The sequence below is a fragment of the Thunnus thynnus genome, chromosome 16, assembly GCF_963924715.1.
Source record: "Thunnus thynnus chromosome 16, fThuThy2.1, whole genome shotgun sequence".
Classification (NCBI taxonomy): Eukaryota; Metazoa; Chordata; class Actinopteri; order Scombriformes; family Scombridae; genus Thunnus; species Thunnus thynnus.
The window spans coordinates 10,463,857-10,483,038 of NC_089532.1; the positions used below are offsets into that span (position 1 = coordinate 10,463,857).

General features: G+C 39.4%; 1 protein-coding gene across 2 annotated transcripts in view; it reads right to left on the bottom strand.

Annotated features, from left to right (window-relative positions):
* Positions 1-337: 337 nt before the first annotated feature.
* Positions 338-19,182, bottom strand: part of fndc3ba (fibronectin type III domain containing 3Ba) — a 106,410-nt gene continuing 87,565 nt past the window's right edge. For both annotated transcript variants that reach the window (XM_067613582.1, XM_067613583.1), the window contains exons 24-27: positions 16,589-16,813; positions 8,680-8,846; positions 7,306-7,433; positions 338-5,122 (exon numbers count right to left, since the gene is read on the bottom strand). In XM_067613582.1, coding sequence (XP_067469683.1) covers positions 4,811-5,122; positions 7,306-7,433; positions 8,680-8,846; positions 16,589-16,813 — 832 coding nt within the window. In that variant the 3' untranslated portion in view covers positions 338-4,810. The remainder of the gene's footprint in view (positions 5,123-7,305; positions 7,434-8,679; positions 8,847-16,588; positions 16,814-19,182) is intronic.

Below are 19,182 nucleotides of genomic sequence, written 5' to 3' on the forward strand. Positions count from 1 at the left end.
CCTTTAAATCTTGAAGATAAAAATCAATAATGATTCTCAACAGTAAATGTCAGGGAACAAATTTTATAGTCTAATACAGACTCATGCATGGCTGATTGGTATCAGTGGCTATAATGCTATTTTGCTCAATACAGTATCTGTCCATTTAGTTATCAGGTGACAGTCTCCAATGTGTTTATCTGTAGAAAACTGATCCATACCAAACCACTATTGGGTTTATACCATGAATACACATGTTGTGAACTTAGTGTGGAACAGTGTATACATAAAGTATGTGGAAGTGCTGATGAGTAATGACACAAACAATAAAACATACACTTGTAATCAAAGTCAGAAAAAAAATTAAAACATTTATTGGGCATAAATATATTATATATACGCTACCGATACAGTTACGTCTTACATACATAGGGTAGTATTTGCAAAAATCTATACATTAAAATTGATATGGCAGTTTCTTTTATATAATGCATATGAAATTGTCTAACATTTACAATACAAGAAGAAATGCATGAATTTCTTTTTTTTTCAATTCGTAGACCATGACAACATTGGAATGTTTGTTTTTAAATTGTGAGGTAAAAATATGTTTCTTTTTTTGTCTCGCTTAAAAAATAGTTAAATACCTGTGAGTCTCGTTTGTCAAATCGCCAATCTCTCAGTCAAAATCTCTACTTACTGTAAAACGTACAAAACATAACAAAAAAAAAAAAAAAAAAAATGATCAGAAGGCACAGACGTGGGGTTGCTGGGCAAAAAAAAAAAAAAAAAAAAAAAAAAAAAGTCTCTCATTCTTGACATACCCGCCAAATGTGCAGGACCTGCAGGGTGGGTAGGTAGGGTGGGGGTAGGTAGGGAGGGGAGGTCTATAAAATCACCAGCATTTAAAAAAAACAAACAAAAAAAACCCAAAAACAACAAAGCACATAAAGGGAGTACCCTTCCCACAAACACACAGCCTTTTGGTTAACACTGTGTTAACCTCGGACTATTCGACACTAACATGACTGGTCTGACCTTGGCCAGACCTGCTCTCCCATTGGGTTGTTAAGGCTTGAAAAGGGGAATAAGGGGGGGCTGTGGGTGGGCAACATAACATCAGGGGTTTAAGGACAGGACACCTCACGCGTAACCTGTCGACTACATTGCAACAGGCTAGGTAGACACACCATGAGCACGTCTGAGAAAGGCACCGTGCTCCCTATGAACTGTACTTCCTTTGTTTGTTGTAGTTTGCATTCTGCAGGGAGCAGGGTGCCGTTTGAGAAGCACAGAACCATGCTCCAGTAATGCCAATGTCACAGTGACGCCAACGACAGAATAATGCCAATGAATGTAACAGACGGCGTTGGCAGTAGTGTTTGGAACAGAACGAAGGACTGCATGTCTCCTCTCACTCATATTAACCTCATCAAGACTAATGCTCGGCATAAAAAAAGTGCTTCAACTCTGTTAGTCATAATGTATTTACCATCTCATTCTATAGCTCTATAGATATCTCTGTATATCATCTCTTAGCAAAATACTGGATACAAAATACTCACTACTGCTATACCAGCACTAGCCTGAACAAGGAATCGACAATATTATTATTATCATCTGCCTGAAATCATTGTATGATTGTTTTGCCTTTTTTTCAGTGTGAAATCAGGTTGTGTTAAAAACTCTCCTCCGAAAGGGGCTACACATTTCAAAATGGCACATTTTGCTTTACAAAACAAAACAAAAATAATAAAAGATAATATGAAAAGAAGCATAATCACAGATCAAGTTAATGTTTTTTTTTTCCTTTTCAGAGAATAATAATAACAATAATAATAATCGTAATGCTGTGTCGTTACAGACGAACATCACAGAACCCTTTAGACAACTGGAAACGCAACAACTAGTGGACACGAGAAGCCTGCACTTTGGCAATAAAACAGTAAAAAGATATCAGAAGCTTCATTATAACACTAATCTGAAAAAAAAAAGCCAAAGGCAGCGACGTTTATCCCAATACAGATGACTTGAACTGACCCTAAGGCCTGGCTTTGCTACATGTCTCTCTAAGCATTACAAGAACTGCTCGGCTGTGCATGGCTGAGACAGGAGATGAAAAAAAACAAAACAAAAAAACAATACATAGGCATTTGGTTACATGTTTGAAACGGCATGATAACTGCAAGGCATGGACTGATGAGCTACAGGTTCCCAACAGCTGTAAGAGAAATACTTAAAGGGTTACTGAGATAAGGAATGCTGGCCTTAATCATACAATCTAACATACATCCATTAAAAAAAAAAATTAAAAAGAAAAAAAAAAAACATGCTACAAGGAAAAAAAATTAGTATATAACTACACTTGTCTCTTAATCTTTAAACAATAAATAAATGAAGATTGCACTGTAATTGGCATGTAAAGTACTGTATGCAAATATATAGTATAAATAAAACCTACAAAAGAACTCTACCTTAACTTTCCCATCGACTTTGGCAAAGGTATTTTGAGCTAGTAAACCACTTTGCTTACTGACACATACAGGAGCAAGGCACAGCATAGACAGAGGACAAGATACAGCATCAAAAAACAAAAGAAGAAGAGAAGGGAGGAAGACAGGGAGAAAAAGGAAGAGAGGCTAATATAATGACTGTGATGACAGCGATGGGGATGACAGGATTAGATCTCCCCTCTGTAAGGCCTTATCCCTGAGGTACGTTACAGGCTGCCAATCAGAGCTGAGCGGTGGGGCTAAACTACTGCCCCCGCCGCTCCTTAACCCCGTTTTCCCGCCCAATCCCTACTTCCCCACACCCCACCCGACAAAAGTGGACATGTCACTCGTTAATCATGCGGGTTTAGGGTGACTTCTTTGGATCATCAGGGTATGTATTGGGCTGTACCTTGGCTTTGTTTTCGGGTTGGGGTAAAGGGTTTCGGGAGTCAGGGGGGGAAGGTCAGGGGGTGTAACGCGTGTCAGAATGCCCTGTTCCGTTGAGTTGTGTTCTGTCAAAGGCTTGTTTGTTTAGTGAACATTAGTTCAAGTCCCCAGAGAACATGTCTGTCTGAGGAGAGACCACAGACTTGCTACTGCTCTGATTACATGTCAATAAAGCACCTTTTAATAGAGAGAGAGAGAAAAGAGGGAGGGAGAGAGAGAGTAGTGCATGGGCAGAGAGATGGGATGGATTGAAAGCAAGAGAGGAGCAGCCAGAGCAAAAGGTAATTACATATAATTATGGGCAGGAGAGGAGATAAGAAGAGAAGAGTCTTCAGATGTATCGATTCACAGACTAGCTGGAAGGAGAAACTACAGCTTCAGCAATGCTCTGGCTGGTGGCTGGCTAAATTGTAGAGGGGTAAAGCTCAAGCTAACTCCTAATGGCTTTCCTGGTTAACACACACAGACACACACACACAGCTCTGAGAAGGGCGGCTAGCTGGCAGGCTGTTAGCACCTCTGGGTCTGTGATGCTACGGGCATATAGCTACTAAAGCTAAAGATAAATAGGCTGGAGCAATAGTACTTGAGATGGTAGAATATGGAAGTGAGAGCCAGTCAAATGCTCAGGCCAGCCTTTTCCTGGCAAGTCGCAGCCAATCACGGTCCAAGCCCTGCTTCCTAAAGCCAGTTTATGCCCCATACAGTTAACATTCAAATACCTGCAAATGGTTCATATTCTAAATCGAGGCCAGCGCGTAAGGGCTCCTTCAACGGTAAGCACAAGCTGCTGAACTGACCTCAGAGCTGTTGTTTGTGAGCACCTAGAGTCAACTCCTCCCCTTTCACACCGTACTTCAGACCTTACATTGCCATCACTTATATTACATCACTTCTATAGCATCATAGATATTTGTTATAATATATATATATATATTTATTGTGTGTATATATATATTAGATTACTGGTTTTCCATTCTTTCTTAGTTATAATAAAATCACAGGATAGCAGCATCTTACACCACACATGGATTGCATCACTTTGGTAGCTGAATGAGTGAGTGATTGAATGTTAAAAGCTGAGCAGATATGTGATTGACTTCTTAGGAGGAAATGTTTGTTTCTCATTGTCATTGCATGAGTGTAATTGTACGTGTGTGCATACATATGTAAGTGTGTGTGTGTGCGTGTGTGTGTGTGTGTGTGTGTGTGTGTGTGCGCATCGTGTCTTTGTCAGTCTGTGTTTGTGTGTGAGAGCAGGTGCAGATTGTATGAATTGACTGACAGCCTGTAGAGTAGAAACAAATTGAATAATAACAGTATGAACGGCTAAAGCTTTGAAGGCCTACATTGGAATATGGCTGAATGAATAAAGACTGCAGCAAAAAATGCAAATTAAACATTGAAAAACAAAACAAAACAAAAAAGTAAGTCAATGACCGTCAAGAAATATACACTTTCTCTAATTGTATATGTTTTAAAAAGATACAAAATAAAAACATGCAAGTCAGTCTGAGGAGCAACTGCTTTGCTCACAGCTATTTTAAGGCTTGATTATCAGTTTTCTTTCCCAACCGAGGTACAGCTAAGACAAGGCTTCCCTCGACAGAAATCCTTAACAAATGAGACAGACAATGATACAAAGACAACAGAGACATAGAGAGAAATGAGACCAAACTGAGTGAAGGCAGAAGACAACAGGAACAAGGCAAGGAAAGCCTGATTCGATACTTTGATTAAAAAAAAAAACAAAACAAAAAAAAAACATACATAGCCTTAGAAGTATATCTCAAGTGTTTGTTTTGATTTCATTCGGTTCTTTCATAGACGTTTTTTAATAGTTTCTCTGTGATTTTGCTTTCTCTTTCTATCCTATAGTTAAAATTCCCTCACTTCATGAAGAAGTACTGTAACAAGCAGGCGATGAGGATGGAGAAGCCCGCGAACACGCACACAATCAGCGCCGCAAATCGCTCGTCGCTGGAGATCAGGCCCGCCCCTTTGCCCGTTTCCACGGCGCACAGCTCTCCTGACGATGCCGTCTCCTGGCGACGCAGCGTGAACAAGGAGGAGGGGCTCAGTGGTCCGCACAGTTCCTGGCACGTATCCTGGCAACGGCGGCAGGCGCCCACACGGAAACGATAATCTGTGTTGCCCTGGAGACCAGAGATTTGGAACACACCCTCCTCTCCCTTAAAAACCTATAACAGGAGAGAAAGATAGAAAGAATAAAGTTTTACAGCGAGGTTGTAAAGAAAAATTATAGTTTGTTTTTCTCATCAACAAACACACTTAAATCAATACTGTGCCATTGTTACATAAAGTGTGCAGGTTTTCATTCAAGAAAAACACAATGCCGGTTGATTTTACTGAAGGTGTGCTCATGAGTGAAATGTTACAATAGACAGCCTGCATACTTGTTTGGGTCACAGGAGAATATGATTGCTTGTTTTCATACAGCAGGTGCCCATTTACAGAGGGAACTGGGTCAAGTCCAATTTTGAGAAGACACATTTGACAGGGTGTCACGGCCATCTTAAAGTGAAAGGATCAGCACCCACTGTTTGAGCATCTTGAGAGAATCTTGTTCATAACAAACACGCTTGATGTTTGCGACACCTTGGCGACTGTGTCACGCTGCTGATTAAATTTCAGCTGTTATTTTCACCAGTTGTGTACTCAGTGCTGCTGAGGGTTTTATCTATTGCTATTTTTGATTTCGGAAGTAATACAGTTTTTCTTTGATTGCCTTCTCATCCTCTCTCTCTCATATGCAACCTATCTGTTTCTCTTGCTCTTTTATTTTAAATAAATTCCCATCCCACGTTTTACCCAGTTAGCAAAAGGGCAAATGCCTTCTTTGTGCGTGTGGTGAGGGTGAGCAAAATCTCTCCTGAACCAAAATATAGATGATATTTGATAAAAACATATTATGAGTACCTGGAAATGAATTGCATCTTGTAATGTGCTGTCCCATGACATTTAACTCATCCTCCTGTGCACCTACTGTTCTGGCTTCAAGGTGTAAATTATATTCAGAAAAGGGGACATAACTCCAGGCTGTACTTACAAATAAACAAATAAAGCTATACAAATAAACTTACCTTGAAAACCACTGCACTTAAAAACAGTGATTGAGCAATTGCAAGGTCAAACATGAGTTAATAAGACTCGTATCCTGTATCCTGGAGACTGTCTCATAAAACAACAGTTATATTATAATACGATGAAAGACGAAGGACCCGACACCAGTTTTAATCTCTTGACAGGTCACCTTCTTCATTCATTTTGTAACTGAAGAAGTACAAAAATCCACCCACTGCTGTAGTTTATTCTATTGGTTTTCAAATGTTTTTTTTTCTTTCTGTAAAGTTAATGGAATAGGCTTGTAGCTGATCAAGAGCAGAGAAATTGTTTTTCTGTGACAGCAGCAAAAACATTCTTATCATTCACCGAAAGTATTTCAAGGCCTGCAGTTGCACAGGAAAGTTATGTGTGTTTATGCAAAGATGAATTGATTTATAGTTTTAGTCTTTAGACTGACCTATTCTTTTTGCATTGGTGAATTTGGCAAAATAAACAGTAGATAGAGAAGACAAATATACAACTGAACGAATGCACTCACTGCTCTTGTTGTAGTGAAATTAAAAACACACAAAAACAGATTAAAAAAAGGTAAACCTACAAACATTTGAAAAGCAGCATTACAGATTTGTATTGACAGCCAATGTGTGTGCCGATAATCAAATAAGCAAACATGTATCAAAAATACCCATATGCCCGCACATATACGCACAGCTGCGGTTTTGTCTGCTGGTGAGCATCAACAGTTCTTCCCTCCAACCATTCAGTAATTCAATAACAGGGAGTAAAACAGCTCCGAAGACAAATGTCTGTTTGTCTGCAGTCTACAAGTCAGCTCATTGCTCCATGCCAGCCACCCAATCCCATATTTCTAAGTGCAATCAGAGTCTTTTTCAGTTGTTTCTGTGCTTTATTAGAAATCCTTCAATACCATTCAATAAATACTACTGGCACTGCAGATAACGTCCAATTTCAGAATGCTGTATCTCTTAGCGCAGGAAAACAGGGTGTCTGAGAGTGTGTATGTGTGTGAGAGAGGGAGTGTGTGTGTTTGATTTTTGCATGCGCAAATTTGTGTCTATGTATGCGTGTGTATGCGGGTTGCTGAGGGTGCAAACTGAACTTTCTGCTCCTCAGGGAGATTAAATATCTTCCCAGTTGTCATATACACTTCCACAACATTAAGAATGAACCAAATAATTCAAGTGGAGCTCTGGACTAGAGAGACACACCAGAACTCTCAACACTATCCTTACATAACCTCTGTGTGTGTGTGTGTGTGTGTGTGTGCGAAACCCACCTGTTTGTACTCTGACTCGCGTCCCACCAGTACCTGTAGCACGTAGCTCACAGGATCCCCTCTCATTGGTGGGATTGTCTCCCATGTGATCTCACACATATTTCCCTCCAGCTGGTGCACTCTGGGAGCTGTCAGGCAAAAAAAAAAAAAAAAAAAAAAAATGGGATCAGGTCATGATATCAATCACATGGCAGGATTTCATACACAAAAAAAGTAATAGAATATCAAACAAATATTTGGATTTTCCATATTTGGCCTCACTAAAAATAAATCAAACCTCTCTCACAAACACACAGAAGCGCGGAAATAGACTGAAGTCCGAGTCCAACAACAACAGTTAACCACTTATGAATGATTTAATACAAACATCCATCTCTCTACTAGAAACTAGTGCTTCATATCAGCACTAATGGTTACTGTTAATGGCTGTTAGTGTCAGGCTGTTTAAACTGTGTAGCTATTGCACATTATCCAGGATGTAAGCCACAACAACGAAATTAGATTAGTCATGTGCAATAATTTTGTTTTTCAGCGCTGATAATTGTTTTGCAAAGCAATAATATCCTGGGGGGATAAGGTCATTTAATATAATAACAACATAGCAACAATACTCCAATACTGCATTAATTACGATGCTATGAACAGCATAGCTTTTCTTAAAAAGTTACGGCGACCAGGGACCTATTCATTGATTTGCCTCATCTCCCGTGTTTTATTGTTCTGAATGAATGCTGCTTTGCGGAACGTTTCAGACAGCACACATGTAGTTCTAGCAGTTTTACAGAAGTAGTTTAGACCCTTGAGGCTGTTATTTACCTGTTTATTGATACTTCAATGCTGTGTTGCACATTTACAGCTTCGCAGTCATACCCAGAATCCTCCCTGGTTTTATCACCTGAGAGGATACTATTTACTGTGATTATGGTGGCTATATAAGCAACTGCCTCTTACTTTACAGCAAGGATCACATACTGGTGGCAATAATCAATGCTACAGTAAAGCTGTCATCTCGAACAACCAAACAGAAACAGATATATTGCAGTATAGCACTTATTTAGGGCCATTCGCTGTAACCCTTATATGCTGGAGCTAATTGCAAACTTGGTTATATGTGGAGATTTATGCATCACTGAATTAAAACCAACCAGTTTATACATTACAAGTTATGACATTTCTTAAGTTTTAATGGTGCAACATAATTTTGTCAATTGCTAGTTTGAAACTAGTGAGTAGTTACTAAGAACAAAGGGCAAAAGATGGATTTGCGAACAGAAAGTGTAACCCAATACAGGATTAAAGCAGTGACGTCATTCCCCTACGTTTCATCACGGACCAAAACACACGCAAACACGGACTTTGCTAAGTTCAGTTTACCTTTGAGGGCAGGGGGTACAGACTTGGTGGTGCAGAAGGTGTGTGTGTCAGAGAATGGACCCTCCCCAGCATCACTGATGGCCTGTATTCTGAAACTGTAGCTGCTGGACTCAGTCAATCGCTGCACTTTGTAGGTGTGGCTGGGACCGCGGTAGATCGTCACAAACCTGGAAAGACAGGGAGAGAGGCGATGAGTCACAAATCTAGAGAGAAATCTAACAATGAGAATGAGGGATGGAAGAGAGAAAGAGGGAGTGGGGTTGGGAGGGACCGCATGACAAAGCCTAGACAGAAGACCCTTTATACAGAGATCCTGCAATATTGCTGTAAAGAAGACCCGTCATCATGGCGGCTTTGTTTTTTTACCCTGAAACCAAACAAAGCCGTCATAATGCTGCCCCTGTGTGCGATTTTGGATAGCAAGCTGGTGTTCCGAAATCAGAGGCGTGACATGTAACACAACAGCGTCGGCGTCTAGTGTGTGAACTCCCGCCACGCTGGCTGTCCCTTTTACACAGACGTCGATCCGGCAATGTGACTACCTCTGCTCCCAGCTTAACGGCAGAACAACAACGCCCACCCATTCCATGTTCATACCTTTTAAACAGGACGGCGAGGCGGAATAACGGCACAACATTCCCGCCTTGAACAGGCTGTGTAAAAGGGACTAAAGAGAAAGGGCAAGTCAGAGATAAAGGAGAGGGTGAAGAGTGAGGTGAAGCTGAGAGAACGGAGTGATGGTGCAATGAATTGATTAGAGGAAGGGACAGATAAGGTGATAGAACTCACAGTTAATAACTTTGACAGAAAGAGCAGTGAAGATTGAGGCATCAATACTTGGATTGCAATTATCACATAACTAGTTGTGGGGACCGATTCAGACCACGTTCATTGATTGAAGTGATGCACTTTTCCTCGACTTCCAATGGTTCATTAAAGGAATAAATACTAGTTAACTGTGTAAACTGTTCTTAGTGGTGCCTGACATGGCTGGGCTAACCACATATAAATAAATTACAGCTTTTATTTAAAAAAAAAAAAACAAAATTTGTTACTTCACATATTGGTCTGTGTTTAACCACTAATGTGCTTATTCACTTCAGTAAGACTTTACTGCATCAACATAGTTTTAGCATATGCCAACTTGAGGTAGGCTTAATTTGAGAAATAAGTAGTAGACCTTGAAAAGAGACAGGAATGTTGACAGGAAAAGAGAAGGGTGCATCTTAAGAAAAGATAGTGGTTGGATTTATGAATAGACAGGACGACTACTGACAGGCCATAGTCACAAATCTGATGAAAACGAGTGCCAAAAGTTTCTGGCTGGCTGACTGGCTGGCTGGCTAGATGGACAGATTGATGGACTGAAGGAGGGATGATAAGTGAGCGAATGAGTGAGTCAGGGAGAAATGGGAATTTGAGCAGAAAAAGGGGGTTATTTATCTCAACGCAATAAGGTAAAAGGTCTGGGCTTGGAAGGAACAGAAAGACAAAGGTGATGGTGTGAGTGAAAAGATAGGAGGCAGACAGTGATGAAGGAAGAAAGTCAAAAGAATATGAAGGAGAGGAGAAATAAAGGAGGGAAAGAGTTGACTGGTAATTACAAGAGTGGAGACGATGATGAAAGATCTGCTGTGAGAGTACAGAGGAGAGAGAATGAAGAGATGAGAGGTCATGGTTTAGTAGAGGGCTATAACTCCTGATGAGCTCTTCATGTAGCTGCACCGCAGAGAAGCGATGTGTTTCTCAGGCTGATATATGGTGCTGTTAATTGTTTGCCTCGCTGCTGGCCCTTAAAGTTCACACACACACACACAAACACCCAGAACCAAGTCTCTCCCCTAGTTTACACTACGTTAGCTCTCAGCTAACAAACACAAAGCCGAAAGCGAGCAATATTCATATCTGCATGTATACAGTAAACACATTAACTTTTTCATCGTCATGAGTTATGACCCCTTCTCATTTGGACAGAGCTGAATGGTGGAGTATAAAAACAATTAATACTCAGCACTGTCACCAGGACACAGTTAATGAGATGAACTGCAGCCTTGGTCCAGAGCCAAACAGCCAACCAATTAACCGAACAAGGACCAGAAGAGGGCAGAGAAGGAGAGGTTAGACGCAGATAGGGAGTCTTCTGTACTTATTCAGAGGAATGCAAATGTTGGATTTTTTTTTTTTTAATACAGATATCATACATCAGAATTTTATTTATTTTGTTTGATTCTCAGGTTTGCCTGTTGTCCTGTAACTGTGAGGCTTGTAACAGATGCAGACATTTTCAAACATCGCTTTGTCAGTACCTTTCCTTCATTTTTAAACACAACGCTGTTTCTAAAAGCCTGCCATGATTCACCTCACATAGAAAAGCTAACATTTGTTTTGGCATTACATTATCAAACATCTTTGTCTAGCTTTTTCTTTTCAAAAGCAGTTAGAACCTTGGAAGCTTTCCCAGAGGAAAGCGTGATTATCAGACTGTTGCCTCAATATAACAAATTTCATTAAATATCCAAAGGGGAAATCTGTGTCTGTAAACCATTTCAAAAGTTTCTAGAAATCCACAGAAAGTTGACTGATAACTTTGTCCTTACAACATTGATTAGTAAGTAACTTAACAGCATATGATACCCAAAATAAATGATCACATCCACATTATTAACAATAATGATTGTCATTAATAAGGAAATCATCATAAAATTTGCACAATATAAATAATTTTGTTATTGGTTCCAACATAGTAAAATAAATAGTTAAGTAAATATAATTTTAAGCAATTATTGCCTGATATCTATGTACCATGCATGGGTACGTAATAATAAGGTTAGTGTTAAAGACAAAGAATGATGACAACTTGTTTTTAAGGTGGCTGAATTGCTGGCTGGCTGGCTGGCTGAGTGGAAAAACGGATTGAGTGCATAAAGAAAGAAACAGCAAGGATGGAGTCATAGAGAAATGAGGAACATGGATGGATGGATAGATAAACGAATGGGTGGGCAGACTGGGTAAATACATATGGATAGAGAGATGGATGGGTAGATAAAAAGATGGAAGAATTTAAGGGGCTTAAGGACACAAAAAGAGATGGAAAATGGAAGAAAGGGTGGAAGACGTAGTGATGGACATGTGGATGGATAATTCTCATGAAGGAAAGCACTCAAGACTTTCCCCTAGTGCCTGTCATTCAATGTAAACTCGTCTTAAAAATGCTTTGCATCAGAAGGTTGCCGCCTTCGTAGCCTGCGCTACCAGTGTTGCCATGGTGCCCTTACACTCCAAATACCCCTGCCAGAATGCATCCTGGGTAATATGGATGAGGGGAGAGTGAAATGAGAAAAATCAAACAAACTCGGCAAGCGTTTAAAGGGCAACAACAGAGTGAGGATAACAAGTAAAAATGAAAGAGCTGTGTGCGAGGGAGGACAGAATATGAGCAACAAGTCTGCATACAGGGAGATAAGACTGGAAAAATAAGGTGTGGGAGAAAGAGGGACAGAGAGGGAGAAGGGAGGAAAGTTAAAAAAAAAGGGCATTCGGTATTTTGAACCTGTGGATACAGCTCCCTTTATCTTCTAATACAGGCGGATGGGAGAAAACAAAGAGGGTAAAAGATGAGGTTGGAGGAGAAGGAATTTATTAAAGGGGGTGTTCATTTTTCTAGAGGTCTTCCAGAGGTGAAGTCACCTCTCTTACAAGAAAATTAGATAAATAAACATGAATTAGATTGGCCAGAGACAAAGAAAGTGAGACAGCGAGAGACACGGGCCGAAAGAGACGGCGACAGTCAAAGACAAAAACATAAATAGTAAGTGTATTTGGTTAAAAATGACACTGATTAAATTTATTGCCAAATCAGAAATTACATTTGCAAAATTGCAGTCGGCTATTTGATATGTTTGTTTACAAAGCAATATATTTTCAAGACTTCCATACTTCTTATTTCAAAGTGCCCTTCCAAGCTCTCTCGATACATTATGATTAGCAGTGAAGCAAGTGGTTGCCACAGTGATTTAACCAATTATATAAATTACTGCTAATTCTTTTTAATAAAGTGTGATTAGAGAGCACAAGGAGGAGTAGCATAGGAGGAGGCGTCCTGGCTGGAAGTATGGTGAAACAGCGCGAGCCGTTCATCTGTTAATAACCCTTCACACACAAAAGGTGGTGCACCGCCAATGCACCCACTAATGCAGCCGCTTGCACACCTAAACGTCCCGTCATAACCGCCAGTAGCTGCAAGTAATGAATCCTAAGCAAAGGCGATTAGGTTGAAACGGTCAGGAATCACACATTCATTATTCAGTCAATTATATTCGACGGATGGTTTCCTTGTGGAGGAAATGATGGAGATGGAGAGGAGAGTGCAAAAATGTTTGTGTGGAGATGTTGCTATTTATATTTGTATGTATTTTATTTATACCAAACAAATTATCTGTATTAGTATCTGAATGAATCTGAAAATGGGTATTCCTAAAGTGCGGGTCTTACAAAAGTGTTAAAAATCCACCTAGTTCATTTCCCCCTTATCCACTGCCATTGCTTAACCTGAGCATTGTTTATACGATTACTAAATAATCACCAAGTGTAATAACCATTGTAAATACAGCCATAAATATATGTTGTCAACTGTGTGTGACTATGAATAATATATGAGCAATAGAGACATTAATTATGAACTGAATTTCCTCAATATAACTTCCATATAACTTAGTTCCAACCCCTTGAACATACGTGAACTTTGATAGCAAAATGTCAACTTTTTGGTATATATTCTGGTATTGATAAAAATGAAAAAACACCTCCTTGACAGGAAAAGATACTGTGCTGTGGAGGATTCCTACTTAAAGTTTTCAATGTTGTAACATTGAGTGTACTGCAATGTGAAAAAGCAAGCCTCGATTCACTCTCAGGTGAATCAACCACTCCTAAAAGTCTATTATCAGAGGAATCCATAAGTGAACAAGAAGAAAAGAAAGTAGAACTGGCCAAACTAATGATAAATTACAGACGAATTTCAGTCTATTATTGAACCAAACAAAAAGCCACTGAGGGACACAAAAGATTGGGATTATCCAATAAAATATGCCATAATCAGAGGAAAGAAAGAAATAAGTACGGTATTTTCTGCAATTCTGAGCAAGTTGTAGCACTTGCTCATATTAACCACAAATACCAGGATTCCCAAAATACCATCTGAAACCGACACAGTGTTTGCAGCCGTACTGTATGCATACATACACAAAAGCATTCAAACGTGGTCATAAAAACACAAAAACACACAGACTAGCATACTGCCAGACTAATCATGGTGTCAATTAGAAGAGAGTAAATAAAATTCTCTCAACTGTGAAAGCTGTTTTCATTTGGCTGGCAGGGAGTGTGTTTGTGCTTACGTGCATAGATCTGTGTTTGTTTGGATCTGTGTGCGTGTGTGTCGGTGAGGTTAACAGATCATAGCCTGCCGGATAGGGCCCCATCTGTTGCCTGCTGCACTCTGGCCCATTCCAGGGGTGCCAAGGTATCTTGGTGCCAACTTGATGCCAGCCAAGCCTTAATTCAAACATGGATAGCTGGCTAACCAGAATGAAAGAGGGATGGATGGAGGGGAGAAAGCGAGACAATCTGACAGGTGGGCAGACAGGAAAGCCGATAAAAGTGGCCATTCAGTTTCCTGCGTCTTTGTGCATCCCTCGCTCAGCCCAACTCTTTGCTATTTAAACCACAATATATTAAAGATTTTTCTTAGCTCTACCATTAATAAAAATGCCCTCCTCTTGCTCTCTTTCCAATCGTGTGGCTAATTCCTGTCAGTGATCATGTTCTGCCCATTTGCCTCCTCCTCTGTCTGTTAATTCTGTCTCCCTGTTTCTCTCTATGTCACTCCTGCCTGAGCAGTCAGTTAAATGGAGGGTTGATTGTTGGAGGCTGTATCCAGGCTGGCTCCAGATGCCCTCAACGTGACTACTCCATGGTACATCTGGTTACTGCACACACACAAAAAAAACCCCCACACACACATGCAAGCACACAGATCTACACACGATCTTCTAATCATGCATGAATGCACACACACTCCCTCACCCTCACTCAAGCCGCTCATGTTCTTCTGTTTGTGTGTGTCTGTGGTTTGTGTGTAGTATTGACCTCCTGGGCCCTGATTTGCTGTACTAACCACCTGCAGGTTGAGAAGTCTTAGAAACGTGTTGTGCAAGGTGGCCTAGAGGTTGTAAGAGCACATTTTCTGAAGGGATCATCACAGTTTTTGAGTATCATGTCATAGCTGAGGTTCGATATATAAAATACCCATTAATTTTTGTCTCTACAGAAGTGCATACAATGTTGATGAGTGCCTCTGGTGACCAAAAATGACAATGACAAAGCAATCATATAGACAAAAGTTCATGTTAAAAATATTTTGTGTGTTGCATTTGTACTGGTTCTTTTCACCTGCATACATTGTGTTTCTACAAAGACAACATTAAAAGAGATCAGGGTTGGATATGGCTACTTATGTTGATAATAAACAATGTAAGTTGTTTCAGTTAAATACTAGTATTTATTGACTTTTAGAGTAAAAAGTTCATAAACTATGTAAAACAATAACCAATACTAATTCATGTTTTATAAATTAATGATTCAGAGAAAGCTGCAATTCAAAACTACATGAGTCATGAATGAGTCATTTAATACTTTGTTTTAGACATGAAGAGTTTAATGAAGTTTAGTGAGGAGTTTACTCTAATGTCATACATTAAAATGGCATGATGTCTAATGATAAATGCAGTTTAACTGCATTAAATATTACATGATTATTCTATGTGATTTTCCATGCATTTGCTATGTTGTGATCTATATTGTTATCTCAAAAACCATCGTATTAATATCATGATATTGTTTTCGACCATACCACTCAGCACTAATGTACTGTTAGTACAGCTTGTTCTCATGGAGTGTTGCTTTTTCCATTTTGTGCACATTTTACCACACACTGTTGAGCAAACAGTGCAAAGAGAGGCACTTCTGATAACCACTTACAAGTGAACTATGTACCTTTCAGCCACAATGCAGCCATATCAAGTGTTAGTATATACCTAGTGTATAGAACGAAGTATAGGGTGTAGTGTATATAAAGGACTGAGAAGCTGCAGTGAATGACCCAAAACTACATAAAACTACATAGTATCATTGGTGGTATTCAGATCCTTTACTTTTTTTACTTTTTTAGTGAAATATCAGATCATTTGAACATTTATCAAAATTAAACCATGTGAGAAGTTTAGAGGGAAAAATCACTATTTGGTGGAGCTGTTAACAACTCATAGACATCTGAAGTGTGACCCCGACTACACACTGCTCTTAAGATATCAAAAGCCGAAAAGGTTGGAAACCACTGGTTGAATCTTTAACAATGTGTTGTATGTTAAAAGCTTGCTATATTATCCATTGTGTCAAATCTTGATCTGAAAAGTATCTAAAGCTGTAAATTAAATGTAGTGGAGTAGAAAGTACAATATTTCCCCCTGAAATGTAGTGGAGTGGAAGCATAAAGTAGCATAAAATGGAAATACAAGTACAAGTACCTTAAAATTGTACTTCAGTACAGTACTTGAGTAAATGTACTTTTCAGCATTGTATAGTATACATGATGTGGTGTACAGTTTGAACAAAACTTGGGGTTCCTGTCTTTCTTAAATATGGTATAAATGCCAGTTTTAAAGATTTTAGTGAGTTTTCATTGTCATATGTATACTGTATGTTTTGATGCTTGAAATGTTATCTTTCCCCTGCCATGTACACATGGTCTGAAATAAAGAAAACTGAGTGAATTATTTGTACTGCTTCTCACTATAACCATGAGGTAACCAGTGACGTAAGAGGGTTATAGAGCGGTGTGTGTTTACTCCACCTGTGGTTTTTGTCCTCCATCTGTAGTGTGTAGACCATGTCGTCGGCGAGCAGGGCACGCGTGTGTGTGTTGCTGGCATTTTCACCCCACTTCAGTTTCAGGCTTTGAGGGCCGGCCGCCGAACATTCGAGAGGGGGCGGGGCCGGAGGGAGGGGGCGTGTCCTCACCAGCAGAGGTGGACTCGAGGGGCTGGAGCCAATGGCATTAACTGCCTGGATCTGTACACTGCAAGCAATACAGGAAGAGAGAGAGATTGTTACATTAAGGTAAAATATTAATTCTGACTTGGATGATCCCATTTTTTGGGAAGTCATGGTGTAAACGCAACATATACTTTCATTTTAGTGCGAATAAGTGAACAGGGTTTGAGTCACGTGCAGAAAACTACTGCATAATGTACATGTTACCTTATGTATTCTCTATGTTTGCAGACCTATTGGTCTAATGGTGGGGTAATTTTCCATGAGGGCTAATCTGGTGTTATTAGCTTTGACCTTTGATGCTGCTGTGATCCTGTCTCCCATTACAATTCAATGTACTCTTCAGAATAAGGCTAAAATATGTCAGAGTTGGTTGGTTCACTTTTTTCAGAATACAATATATTTGGAGCGCCATGGTAGTCGAATGGTTGCTGCGCATGCCACATAAGCGCATGACGTACCTATCTATCTCCCCTTGTTTCCTGTCTGTCACTTCACATTCCTAATAAAGGCAAAAATGCAAAAAAAAAAAAAAAAAATCTAAAAAAACCAAATAAGTTAATAAAAAGAATACAATATATTCAAACAAAAGACACTGCTGCAGTGTTTTCCAAGATTAACTTTGTAAAGAACATTTTATTTTTCAAGCAACACAAAGCAATTTCGGCCTTATTATTAACTTGATTAAGGTTTTTGTTCCAATAAACAGGTTATAGTGGGTTTAGTGCAATGTAATTATTAAAAGGAGTGTGAGTGCGTACAGTGTGTATTTTATACCATATACCGATATCATAAAAACACTAACATATACATGCACCCACGCCAGGACACGGATATCTACTGCTAATTAAAAAGGACTGTCAGAATTGGATTTGTGTTTTCAAACTCCCCTGCTGCCTCTCTTCTAGGAATTCCCCTCCCTTCCTCACCCTCTTTCTGCCATGTCTGATCAGCTGGTTAGCATCCACATCAGAGGCCCTTGGCTAGATGTCTGACATTTAATCGCTGATACTCTGTAACTGTAACCTTTCATTATAATTCATGTAGCTGAGTGAAGACGAAAGAAAAAGGGCAACATTGACCCATCCACTGGGTAATTAAGCATATAGATAAAAGATGACTAGAGAGTGAGAAGAAGGAAAAGAACGAAAGATAAAGAGGCTTAGCTTTTGATGATAAGGGATTATATTTAGTTATGGTGGGATTTACATATCAAATGACGTTTCTCTTTCACAACATTTTGTTTTATCTTGAAATTAAGATGAAACTGAGGAAAAAGATGAAACATTTTCTGAACAAAAGTGGCACCTCATTGGCATCTACAAAACCATCAGGTAACCATGATCCCAGCTGAGAAAACCACCGAGCCCCTCACGCTCAGCTTAATGACTGCTTGCCAAATGACTGAAGATACAACAGTCAGCTTTTCAAATTATATACAAGGTGCATAATGGTACCAGTGATTTTCTTGTCTGTTTTAGAGTGCACTTTTCAGCACTGCAGCTTTATCGAATCTATATTCTGTGATGTGTGCCTTTGTACAATTATCCTCTTAAGGTGTCTGCAGACTTACATACTTTTTAACATTATTAATGGACTAAGACTGTATTAAGCGAAGATGCCAAAGGGTTGCTGTGAAATCTTGTGTCTGGAAAAAAAATATCTGCTTCCAACTAAAACTAAAGACATTCTGCATGATTTCTGGAGACCTAAAAGTTATGAAGCTTTCAATGAAAACATGCAATGTAATTAAAAATACATGAAATCTAAAAAAAAAAAAACAAAAAAAAAACAAAATCTGTATTATTATTTAGATTTAATTTTTTTTAACAAGTAAAATTCCTTTAAAAGAATCTAAATTACTATTTTTCTCTTAAACAAACAGCTATTGTACTTCAGTATAGGATCAAAGTCAGTTATCCTCAGCATGGATTGGGGAGCAGAGAGAGGAGAGGGAAAAACACCTCTAGTATAAAGATAATGTATCAACAATAATCTCAGAACACAGGCATTTTAAACCTGCACTAAAGCACACACAGCCCCACTCCTGACAAAGCAAACAACATTTACTGCGGTCTTTCACAAAGCCATACACGCAAATAAAATATGAATAATATTATTTGAAGTACCTCACCGCTGTAAATAACAAACAGATTTCCCGTCATTGGCACACACATAAACTCCTACAGGCAGACTCTCATGCACACGCACACACACACCTTCGTGCACAAACACACACATGCACAGTGTTCTGCCTCAGTGGTAGCCCTTATGCAAGAGAGCAGAGTGACATCGGGACAAAAACAACCTCAGAATGAAAACAATGATGTGTGATCACTCTGCCTCTTCACACATCCCCCTGCCTCGGACGCCCTCTTTCCCCCCCAATTCAAA